This window comes from Nuphar pumila, chromosome 16 (assembly GCF_984573655.1).
Source record: "Nuphar pumila chromosome 16, dmNupPumi1.hap1.1, whole genome shotgun sequence".
Lineage (NCBI taxonomy): Eukaryota > Viridiplantae > Streptophyta > Magnoliopsida > Nymphaeales > Nymphaeaceae > Nuphar > Nuphar pumila.
In genome coordinates, this window is record NC_143264.1 from 82,851,140 (window position 1) to 82,863,671 (window position 12,532).

General features: G+C 43.2%; 1 protein-coding gene across 7 annotated transcripts in view; it reads left to right on the top strand.

Moving 5' to 3' along the window:
• Positions 1–12,532, top strand: part of LOC149813867 (Plastid-lipid associated protein PAP / fibrillin family protein) — a 30,171-nt gene continuing 17,639 nt past the window's right edge. For 4 of the 7 annotated variants that reach the window (XM_089991496.1, XM_089991495.1, XM_089991491.1 and 1 more), the window contains exons 1-3: positions 1–642; positions 3,678–3,743; positions 3,929–4,042. In XM_089991496.1, coding sequence (XP_089847622.1) covers positions 101–642; positions 3,678–3,743; positions 3,929–4,028 — 708 coding nt within the window. In that variant the 5' untranslated portion in view covers positions 1–100 and the 3' untranslated portion in view covers positions 4,029–4,042. Of the gene's footprint in view, positions 643–3,677; positions 3,744–3,928; positions 4,043–6,255; positions 6,561–11,040; positions 11,479–12,532 lie in introns of those variants that run through there. The other 3 variants (XM_089991493.1, XM_089991497.1, XM_089991490.1) reach the window with 3 other exon arrangements.

Below are 12,532 nucleotides of genomic sequence, written 5' to 3' on the forward strand. Positions count from 1 at the left end.
CATCTTCGCGCCACACACAAGCGGTGATTTATTTATTTATTTGCATTTATCCAAAATTTAATTTTCCAAATTTCTCTTTTTCTTTGGGTCTCTATTTTCCATGGAAGCTCTGCTTCTGCACTCATCTTCCCTATCTCCTCCGTCGCCTTCTCTCCTCTCTCACCTCCGCAGAAACCCTAACCCTATCAATCCATTCCGTTCAGGAAGCCCCCAAGGGAGACGACGATGCCCTAACCCTAGAAGGCTCCGGATCTCGGCGAGCATCCGCGAGTCGTCCCGGCTCGCCCGGGACGATCTGATGGGCCTGATCGTCGACCAGGAGAGGGGGATACGGACGATCGGCGACTCGTCGATGAGGGCGCAGATCGTCCGTGCGATCGACGCCCTCGGCGAGGAGGGGAAGGGAACGGTGACGACCGGACCGGCGCTCTCCGGCACGTGGAGGATGCTGTGGACGACGGAGAAGGAGCAGCTTTTCATCATCCGCAACGCTTGGCTCTTCGGAACCCTCGCCGGCGACGCCCTCCAGGTGATCGACGTCGAGAAGCGCACCCTCAACAACGTCATCACCTTCCCTCCGTCGGGAGCCTTCTTCGTCCGCTCCGTCATCGAGATCGCCTCCCCGCAGAGAGTGAATTTCAGGTGTGACTCTCTCAATTCTAGTACTCCACCAAGCCTGCGAGTTGTTCTCTGTGCGAGACGATTCGGGATCGGGGAAAAATTCGTCCGTATTCTCCGATTCCGTCGCTTCGATCGCCTTCTCGTCTCCGTCCGAGTCTACGTTACGTTTTCGGGGGATTTGTTTGGGAAGGCGCGCGGAATCGGGCATATTGTATTTGTATGTGTCTCGTTCGAATCTTTCACCGATTTGCGTGGCTCCGCACAGGTTCGACTATGCCATAGACACATAGACACGAGGACTGTGATGCGGGTTCGACTCGCATTTTTTTTTGGAAAACAGGACACAACAATATGGAAAATTTTATTTATTTATAGTTAGTAAACACTATTTTTTGATAATTTAACATAAAAACGCATTTTATTAACACAATAAGTGAAAAACATTTAAAAATGACCAGTCTTGTTTCCTATCGTGTCTTCTCGTGTCTCTGGGGACACCACTAAAATGGCGGATCCCTATGACGTGCCCATGGTCTATGAATGAACTTCGGGTCATGTATCTGACGGATATTCAGGTGGTCGATCCGGGATGAGCCGGACTTGAGCCGGGGCGCTTGAAACCCGAAAGGAATATGCCAGACCCAGGGCAAACAAGAAGGCCCTGTTTGGAATCTTGGCGTCGGAGTGGATTCGTGGAATCCACAGGTTTTCCTCCGTTTGGCACAGAGGGAGAAGATGTAAATCGTGAAATTGGCTTGGCATTTGCCGATGCCAGTTCCACGTTTCCTGCCCGCCCGAGTGGGACATGGGAGAAAAAGAAAATCTTCAAAAGGACTTGAAAGTAGGCGCTTGCTTTCTGGCAAGTCAGTGCATCGTTAGCATTACATTCTGCACCTGCCAAAGTAAAAGAACGTTCCTTGTTTTTTATACCAAAAGCTAGCCGGACAGAACCTCCTAGATGGGCTGAATGAAAAAAGAAAACACATAGTAGAAGAAGTTGTGTGCTTGTGATTGAGAAAAAAACTAAACGATGTTCATTGATTTAATAAGATAAAAAGATAGTAAAAAAAAGTTTACTATAGTCAAAAGATGAGAAAAGAAGCCCAAAGAATAGCAATCCTGTCATGTTTAAAAAGTGGAAAAAAATGAGCAACACTTAGAGTTAGTGTTGAGAAAATTTTGACAAAATATATACCCGAGGAGGGCCATCATTATGATAGGATCATGGTTTTCTATTATGAAAACAACATACATGTGCAGTTTAAAGTGGGGTGGACATGGGGCTAGTGGAGAATTTGTAACAGTTGAGAGAGAGAACTTAGAGAAAGTGCTGAGAAATTGTTGACAAATATATACCGAGGAGGTCTAGCATTATGATAGGATCATAGTTTTCTATCATGAAAACAGCATACATATGCAGTTTAAAGAGGGGTGGACATGTGGTTAGTGGAGAATTTGCAACAAAAGAGAGAGAGAGCCGAAAGTAATTCAACATTACCACTCATGAAGATCAACAAAATGTTGAACCCATGAACTGAACAAGAAAAGAGAGAGAGAGAGATGGAGGAAAATTAAGAGTAGGGTTAGTGAGGGAGATTACCTAATAATGGGAAGCCTGGGAACAAAGAAACGTGCCACCACATGAAGTGGCATATCATAAAACATGTAACTCTCTATTTATTAAAAAAATTAAGTTTTTGTTTTTTTCATTCTTTGCCATTATCTTATCCAAAAATTTTAAAAATTATAAAAAGTGCCATTTAACACTTCTTTTTTAATGAAAGCTCTAAATGCCCATACAAATTTTTAATTACATCCTTAACTCATATGACAAAAATGTCAATTAAAAAAATGTTATAAAGCATCCAATTTGTTGCGCTTGATACCCTTGCCTCTGCATTTATAATATTTAAGATAGGGTTAACCATAAATTTGGAATTAAGATATGGTGCAATGTGATTGTACACTTTAAGCATGCTGTTGCACTTGATCACCGATTCACCCACCGCTTGCTACTGCGCCTCATAGCTGACAGGCCGTATCCCAAAGATGGTGGGTGATTAGGTGCAGCAGCACCCAAAAAAGTGTGCAATCGCATTGCACCTGATCCTCCCTTATAGATTTGCCATACGTTGGTGTTTGCATACGCTTATTACAAAATGACACACCTTGTAGTAAGAGTATCAGTCGCCAACATGAACTCCCTGAACCATAGCAGAATAAGCAACTAACCATTTTCAATTAAAGGTGGCGTATGGTTAAAGTATCTAATCTCCATTACCACTATTTTTCTCTAGTACTAACCACAAATGGTTTCATGGAGTGTAAGTGGCGTGCAAAATAACGAGAGCAGCATCTCAGGGGTTGCGCCAATTATTTTCTTGGTTGAATTGTTTTTTTTTTTATGATAAGGAACCATAGCTGAAGTGAGGAAAACCCTGGGTGGGGCCTTAGGACCAACCTGCCTTAGGTGGCCCACCTTTGAAAGCTACAGACACCACTGCGCCAGTAGGGTTTGATTCAATGCCTTCGTCTCAGCACCCTCACAACCACCTTACAGGCCATTCGGGCAACCCCGCGGTGGTTGACTTGTTAATATTATTATGCGATCATTTTCTTAACATAGCAATATTCTCCAATGTTGTCAACATCTTTGAGAATCGACTGATTCGTATAGTATCGGTAGAAAATCGATATGAAACTGACTTGAACCGGCTAATTTTCAGATAAATCTGAAAATAGTTTTATTATTGTCTAATAGGTTTAATTTTTTTGACACTTTCTGTGGTTAAAAGTTGGCTGATTCAAAATGATTCAGCCCTAAATCAGAATCGCCCAATGCCCTGAATCTATTTGAAAATCGATTTAAGGGTCAGAGAAGACTCTTACAACATTGGTAGGCCTGATGACGTTAATGTTTGGGTGTTGCATAGCTTATGTTAGAATCGGAGTAGGTTCAAAATATGCAGGAACAGAAAAAAAAAGGAAAAAAGAAAAACAGTTGTATTTTTCCAATGGTTTGTAAAGGAGGTTTCATTATTTGATGTGATTTACAGATTTACAAGTGCTGTTCTGCGTGGTTCAAATTGGGAGATACCTTTGCCTCCTTTTGGACAAGGATGGTGACTCTCTCTCTCTCTCTCTCTCATTTGCTCCTGATTTTCTTCTCTTTTCACTGCCCCAATTTTGCTGATGCAAAGGGTTGATTCATGCTGCTTTTAGTTTCATCATTTTATCGATTTACTGAAAATTTGCATTTCGAATAAAAAGTTAGAATAGACTAACGAAATCATATTGATATGCCTAGGTTTGAATCTGTTTATCTGGACGACAAGATCCGTGTTGTAAAGGATATTCGAGGCGATTATTTGGTTGTTGACCGTGCTCCTTATTGCTGGAAAGAATGAAACTCATGAACAAGGTACTCCTCATTCTTCATGTATTTCTCTATTTGATGTAACTGGCCATGACTTGCAAAATTTTTAGATTATCTTCTCCAACATTTTTAAAAGAAAACACTCATACACATGCACACCTGGTACGTTTATTGCTTTAGTTTTTGGCCAGAAGGGCTCCGCTCACCTGGTAGGGGCGAGCCTTGCATCACAAGTTTAAAACCCAGGAAGGGCATCCTTTGGTGCAAGGTCTAAGCTGGGTATACTTTCCTTTTTTTTTGATAGGCAAGCTGGGGTTAGGCAGACCCACTAGTTACACAAGGTACCATTTGGGTTTTGAACTTGCAAAGTCTCATATACTTTCCTTTGGGCAGAGGAGGCCTCAAGAGTTTTGCCATTGTGCGGTCAGGTGTTGGAGGTAGTTTCCCTTGGCCTTGCAAAAAAGAAATAACCCCAGGTTCGAATCCCTCTGCCGCATGGGGCTTAAGAGATATCTGGTAGGGGTCTGCCTAACCCCAGCTTGCCTTTAAAAATAAAAAATAAAAAAAGCCAGTTGTGCCTTAACAAAGTGAGGGGGTCTCAGGTACGAATCTCACGGATGCTATCCTCTAGCTTGCTAATCAACGAAAAAAAGAAAAAGAAAAAGAAAATAATGACAAAAAAAGGGACACCTGCTTATCCCATAGCTAGCACTATGTTGCCTCTTCTTGGCCCATATGACAAAAATATTACTAGTTATAATATTCCTTAGAGCTCACCATTTGTTATATAAATATTATAAAAATACTTATATCTATTGTTGTGCTGTTTAGAATATCCATAAAAACATGCTCAATCCATGTCACAATATTCATTGTCAGCTAGAGATGTAAACGGCTAGGATGCAGGTAGGATATGTGACCGAATGTGAATTTGTTTAGCTGGATTGAGTGGTCAAAATAGGATCCCGATTAATAATCGGATCCAGGTTCAGTATAAAGTGTTGCCTCCGAATCTAAGAAAAATCTGAATTTGAATGCATGTAAATGTCAGATTTTAAGCAAGATGGCTCTGGATATGGTTTTAGATGATCTCCATCTGACTCTGAATCTGAATTCAGATCCGATTATGCTAGATCCTATTAAGTGGGACTTGGTAATGCCTCGATACAGACAGAGTCCGACACTTTTCTTCTTAGATTTATAACCCGAAGAAACTGCACCCAGCACGAAGACCTGGTAATTCTGGCTCAGCCTGCCATACCTGCGGTCGTTGTGCTTGCGTAAAACTCCGCACATCCTTATTGCTAACACATGGTGTGCTCTTAAGCTTAAGACATATTGGGTCGATACAGTTCTTGACGCACTATTTACTGTTTTAGGTACATAATTGCCCATTCCTCTATTGATGTTCATATCGTTGGTAACTATCAAATGAGCCCATCTTTTGACAGTTTCTCTTGTACATTGTCTCTAAAGAGTGAAACCATGTTCTGGGACATGTAGCCCACATGGGATCCCTTGGTTTTGCCTGGATTTTGAAGGATAAGTCCCCAGATTGGTTCCCTTCTGAAATTTAGTTGTAACATCTACACCTTTAACTTGCCAGGATCTGCAATCTCAGCTTGCCTACCCCAAAAAGCTGTCACATGAGCCCAAGGTTCATGTTCTTCATCTTGTTGCGGCTGTTTTAATCTTCATCTCTCTGTTTTGCTCCTTCATTCTCTTTCAAAGTACTTCTTTATCAAAACAGTTTTTCCGCCTATATCTAATCTTTAAATCTTTTGAGGATCCTTTGATCCTCATCCCGAATTTAAATAACTTTTTTTTTCAACAGAAAAAGCTGAGGTTAGGCAGACCCCTACCAGTTATACAACTATACCATAGGGATTCGAACATGCCACGTCCCAACACAAGGTGACGTGCTGCTTCTGCCACACAGGCGGAGCCCCCTTTGGTAAATTTTTAAATAATGAGTATTAGGGAGCTTTTCCTTTTTTTTGGGCGCCCCTTGTGAAAATAGGGGTGTCAGCAACTCAGGTATGACCTGATCCCAAACCGTTCTGGTTCCAATAGTATGTGGGTTTGGTAAGATCCACTTGGCAAATGGAGCCAGGTATGGTGTTATGCTGCCAGACCCAGGCCCCAACTAAATTCCACAAATTTTTAATGTAAAAGGTGATAAAAAGTTTGTATTTTTTCAGGTTTTGACCAGGCCTGGTTTATGTTATAGGATTTGGTTATGGTTTGGCCTTTCGTAGTTCTGGGCGGTGTCTGGACTTGGTACAAAGTCTGATCCGGGTCTGGAACCACCTAGGAACGGTGAAGGCCCGACCCGTTGACACCCCAAGTTGGAAGCAACTCTCATGTTTCAACAGCTTGGGTGGCGCCCAGTGACACAACACCCACTTCTTTGAAACAGGGAACTCAAGGCTGGTTAGAAACTTGAAATTCTTTTAGCGAAGGATTTCACAATGAGCAATGAGGGTTGTTACTGGTGATTAGTTTTGAATAGTCTCTGATACCAGTATGCAACACAATTGTTTTTTTCAAGGAAACTATTCATTTATTCTCGTTGTTTGCAGTCTTTTTTTTGTCATTGTTATTAGGGGTGGCAATCGGGTTGGCGGGTCGGGTCGGCAGGTCAGCATACCTCAACACGAACCTGACCCGTTTATTAAATGGGTCGGCTGTGGCAAACACGAACCCGACCCATTTATTAAACGGGTAACTCGACACAACCCGCCTAACCCGTTTAATAAACGGGTCGGGTCAGGTAAACGGGTTGGGGAGAGCACTCCAAGTACCTTGGGCGCGACGACGGTTCATGCCCTCACGGAGAGTCTCCCAGAGGCCGTCTTCTCCAGCGCTAGACCGTTGTGGCTGAGGGACGAAACACTAACCCGTGAGGGCCTCAGGCCTTCGAATGACACCAGAGCGATGGAAGAGGAGGCGAACGGGATGGTGGCCATGGCCTGCGGAGAGAGGCGGTTGCTGCCCTCACAGAGAGTCTCCCGGAGGTTGGCTTCTCCCGTGCTAGACCGTCGTGGCTGAGGGACGAAACCCTAACCCGCGAGGGCCTCAGGCCTTCGAACGACGCCAGAGCGGCGGAAGAGGAGGCGAACGGGACGGTGGCCATGGCCTACGAAGAGAGGTGGTTGCTGCCCTCACGGAGAGTCTCCCGGAGGTCGGCTTCTCCAGCGCTAGACCGTCGTGGCTGAGGGACGAAACCCTAACCCGCGAGGGCCTCAGGTCTTCGAATGGCGCCAGAGCGACGAAAGAGGAGGCGAACGGGACGGTGGCCACTGGCCATGGCCTACGAAGAGAGGCAGGTCCTGCACACAGAGAAGAAGGAGAGAGGGGTAGAGGATTAGGGCATGAATTAGGGCAAGAAGAAGAGCGAAGTGAAGGACTTGAATTTGGGTAAAGAGGCGAACCTGACCCCGACCCGAACCGTTTATTAAATGGGTCAGCCGGGTTGACGGGTTGGCATACCCCCTAACACGAACCCGACCCGTTTAATAAACGGGTTAGGCAGGTTGACCCATTTATTAAACAGGTTAGTTTAAGCCAAACTCGAACCCGCCTAAGAGGCGGGTTGGCGGGTCGTGTCAGGTTGCCACCCCTAATTGTTATATTAGTTAATTTTATGAAAGAATTCTTCTTTAGTCATTAAAAACCCTGACAAAGACACATGGTTCAACCATGACACCTGTTAGTCATGTGCTGGTGCGGCTATGTTTGGAAGACTTGAATCAGCAGTTGTGTTTTTTTTTTCGCCATGTTCTCCCACCCTCTTGATGTTTGGGAGCCGTTGCTGGAACAATGTGTTAGGACTGTTGTTGGAAGGCAAACATCTATTTCAACACTTTTCACCTGAGGATGTTTTTGGCAATTTCATCTCTCAACATCACACACTGGCAAAATCATATTTTTGCGACACTAAAACTGCTTATTCATTTCATTGCAAGGCTCTCAAACAAGGGTGAAGCCAGGAATTTAAGCTAGGGTGGACACAATTGCACAGTAAAAAAAACCGGGCAGCTTAAAATATGGAAATAGTTCTGCTACTTTGACAAGAAAGGCTGAGTAGACCCATCCTCTCACAGGAAACCTCCCTGCTTGCCCCAACTCTCCAAAATCTCACTATAAATCCCACACAAGATGTTTGGACCAGTGTTGTGAGAGGCGTACGCCTCAGTGCATGAAGCGTACGCTTTAGAGGCGAAGCGCACACTGAAGGTACTGACAAGGTTGTTATACTGAGGCGTACACCTCAGGTACTGAGGCGTACGCCTCTCACAACCAAGTCTTGCAGTTCTTGCTGTTTTGGTTAATATAAATGGATGTCTAAACACGTGGGTCCTTTGTTTAAATACCACTTTTCTGAAATCTATTGACTTAACATGTTTCAACTGTTTGGGGTGTGGCCTTTCATATAATAAAAGTTACCTGAATAATCAGATATTTACCTTAGGCGCATCACTACAACGCCTCAGTACCTTCAGCGTGCACTTCGCAATGAAGCGTACGCCTCTCACAACACTGGGTACTGAGGCGTTGCAGTGATGCACCTAAGGTAAATATCTGATTATTCAGGTAACTTTTATTATATGAAAGGCCACACCCCAAACAGTTGAAACATGTTAAGTCAATAGATTTCAGAAAAGTGGTATTTAAATAAAGGACCCACGTGTTTAGACATCCATTTATATTAACCAAAACAGCAAGAACTGCAAGACTTGGTTGTGAGAGGCGTACGCCTCAGAGGCGAAGCGCAGGCTCAATGCCTCGCTTCGTCTCATCGCATTTAACAACCTTGGTTTGGACCCCCACCCTCCTACAACAAATCTCTAGAATCTTAACACCAAAAAAAAAAAAACGAAACTCACGAAAGATACCAAGATACAACCCCAAACAAAAAGTCTAGAAACTTTTACACTAACAAAGGGGAAAAGATAAAGAAACACCCTCTTTGATTTCAAAAACTACAACTTGTTAGGTGTAAGAAGGAAGGTAGAGAGAATTCAAAGGAGAAACTGGGCTGTTTTGAAAGAGGTGGTCTTGATGAGGTGGAATAGTCCCATATTGCTTTTGCTTGAGTTTTCTAAGAGCTTTATAAGCAATTAGTGAACTCATACACTTGTTCCTGAGAACAAGGGAGTGGGATGACCACCACACACACACACACGCGCGCGCGCGCGTGCGCTCGCCGTGCCGTGTCGTGTCATGCCGAGCCGAGCCGGGTTCGGGTAATTGCCCCTTTAGGGCCATATCCAATCAAGACAAGTATCTTTTTACCCAAAGTTTCTTTGGCTTCGGTAATGGGTTATGGGAATGGATAACGGGTCACGACTCCTCGGATTCCGTGCCCGTTATGGAACTTCGGATTCCGTAACGGATCTCGATCTTTCGAAGTCCATTAACGGATCACGTCTCCTCGGATTCCGTAACGGGCTCCTTCCACGTTTCATAACCGTTCATGGGTTATAAAAGCGTGGTCAGGGGTGGGGTTACGGATATGCTGAGACAGGCGATTTTCTGAAGGAGAGTTCTGCGATTTCCCATCTCCCCTGTTACTCTCTCTCTCTCTCTTTCCTGTGAGTTTTTTCGAAAGGGTGGTTCTGCAACTTTGGTTCGAAGAGGCTGTTTTCGAAGGATGATTCACCGGAGTGCACCGTTCGGTTCGTCGTGGCTATTGTATCCTGGGGGAAGGATGCCGGACCCTGATTTGCACAGTATGTGGGGGCGAATCTTCTCTAAGGGGAGTACTTTCGCACGCCTTAGCCTATTACATAAACTAAACATGTTCCTGTTGTTTTCTTTATGTTCTATGCATCTGTTTAATCTTATGCTGTTGTCTGGATTTTGGTCTGATGCGGAAAATGCCATGCTTGCTCCCTGTTATTGTTTCGGTCGTCTGTTAATCATGTTATTTACACTGTTGTATTTCTTGATTTATTTCGTGTTTTATATCATGATGACAATTGTGAAACTGTGTGATCTGAAAAATGATCCAACAGTCTTAGAAAAGAATCTAAGCATGTCGTCTTCTTCTGCGTTTGTACCAAAAGTGGACATGTCCGGTATGCAAGAAAAGTTTGTCGGACAGAACTTCAAGCGTTGGCAGCAACGCATGAAGATCTGGTTCACTACGATAGGGCTGTTGAATGTTTTGGAAGTCGACTGCCCTTCGGTGTCTGATACTAACCCTGACCCTGCTGCAGTTACTGCAGCTGTAGAGTGGAAAGAAAAGGACAGTATATGCCGTGGTTGCATACTGTTGGCTCTGTCCAACACATTGTTCGATGTGTACTGTTCTTCCTCTACCACTGCTAAGGGTTTATGGGACCAACTTGACAAGAAGTACAATACAGAAGACCAAGGTCTTGAAAAGTACTCTGTTGCCAAGTTTCTGAAATATCAGATGGTAGAAGGCAAGTCGGTCACTGAACAGGCACACGAGTTTCTGCTACTGCTCCATAGTTTGGCTGAGGCTGAAATGAAACTTCCTGAGAAGTTTCAGGTTATGACCATAGTAGAGAAATTTCCTAAGTCTTGGGTAGACTTCGGTATGTCTCTCAAGCACCGTAGAGGGAAAATTTCTCTAGATGATCTTATGGTAGCCATTGCCATTGAAGAGGAGCATAGGAGCCAGAAACAGATCGTAATGCCAACTGAACCACCTAAGGTGAACATGATGACCGGAGCTTTTAAGGGCAAAGGACAAAAATCGAAATCTGCAATGAAAAACCAGTTTAAACCTAAGGCCAAAATCCAGAAAAAAGGCAAAGAACAAACCGTGCTGGAACTGTGGGCAGGTTGGGTACTGGGCTAAGGAATGTCCTTCCAAGAAGGCCAAAGCTCATGGGACCACAGACGAAACGCCTCAAGTCAACATGGTGACTGAGGTCGTTGGGACCAGTACTGGGTATGTTTCTGTTAACCCGCAAATCTATCACGTCTATGAGCCAACAGAGTGGTTGGTTGACACTGGGGCTAATGTGCACGTTTGTTCTGATAAGTCTGTCTTTGTCTCATATCAGGCTGCTGCAGGCAGATCCGTGATTATGGGCAATTCAACGGCTGCAAAGGTGTTAGGAATTGGACGCGTGGATCTGAAGTTTCCTTCAGGACGAGTTCTATCTTTACACAGAGTGCACCATGTGCCTGTAGTTAGAAGGAACATTCTTAGTGGTTCATGTCTTGTTAGAGAGGGTTATGAATTTAACTTTAAATGTAATAAAGTTGTTATTTTACATTCTGGAACTTTTATTGGTAAGGGGTATTTAGATGATGGTTTATTTAAACTTCGTGTTGAACATGGTTGCAGTGATAAATTAGAAAATGATGTTTCTTTTGACTCATTGTCTAATGTTGCTTATAACATAGAATCATCTGACTTATGGCATAATAGATTAGGTCATGTGAATTTCAACTCTGTGAAACGCATGATGAACTTGAAAATGATTCCTGAGCATTCCATTGATAAAACTAAAAAATGTGAAATTTGTGTGCAAGCAAAATAATGTAGGAAACCATTCCATACGATTGTTAGAGATTCTGAAATATTGGATCTGGTGCATACAGATATCTGTGAGTTTAATGGAGTGTTAACTAGAAATCATAAAAAGTATTTTATCACTTTTATAGATGATGGCACTAAATACTGTTATGTGTATCTGCTAAAATCAAAAGATGAAGCTTTTGATAAGTTTCTTAATTTTAAGAATGAAGCAGAAACACAAACTGGTAGAAAACTTAAGAGATTGAGGTCTGATAGAGGAGGAGAATATACCTCTAATAAACTCGATGAATATTGCAAATCTGTTGGAATAGTTCATGAGTTTACTGCTCCATATTCTCCTCAATCCAATGGGATTGTAGAAAGAAAGAATAGAACCCTAACTGACATGATAAATACTCTACTTGGGAGTTCTGGATTACCTACCTATATGTGGGGGGATGCTCTGAATACGGCTTGCCATATTCTGAATAGAGTACCTCAGAAGCATAAGGATAGTAGCCCTTTTGAACTCTGGAGAAATAGGAAAGCTAGCTTAAAATACCTTAAAGTGTGGAGGTGCCTTGATAAGGTACTTGTCCCAGAACACAATAGGAAGAAGCTGGGTCCTAAAACAGTAGATGTTGTCTTTTTGGGTTATGTAGAGAACAACTATACCTATAAGTTCTTAGTAATTAAGTCTGAGATATCTGGCATAGATGTTAACTCTATTGTAGAGCTTCGAGAAGCTACATTCTTTGAGGATGTATTTCACATGAAAGTTGGTGTACCTCAGAATCTGTCTTCTTTAGATATACCTTCAACTTCTGGTTCCATTCCCGAACATGTAGAAAGGATGACAGATGTGGGGGTAGAACCATCTTGTTCTCATCCTAGACCCGATGAGTCTGTGGAAGTGATTGAACCTAGAAGGAGCAAGAGCCAAGGATTACCAAGGATTTGGGAAGTGACTTTATCACTTACCTTATCGAAGATGATCCTCCCACTTTCCGAGATGCAATGGCTTCACCTGA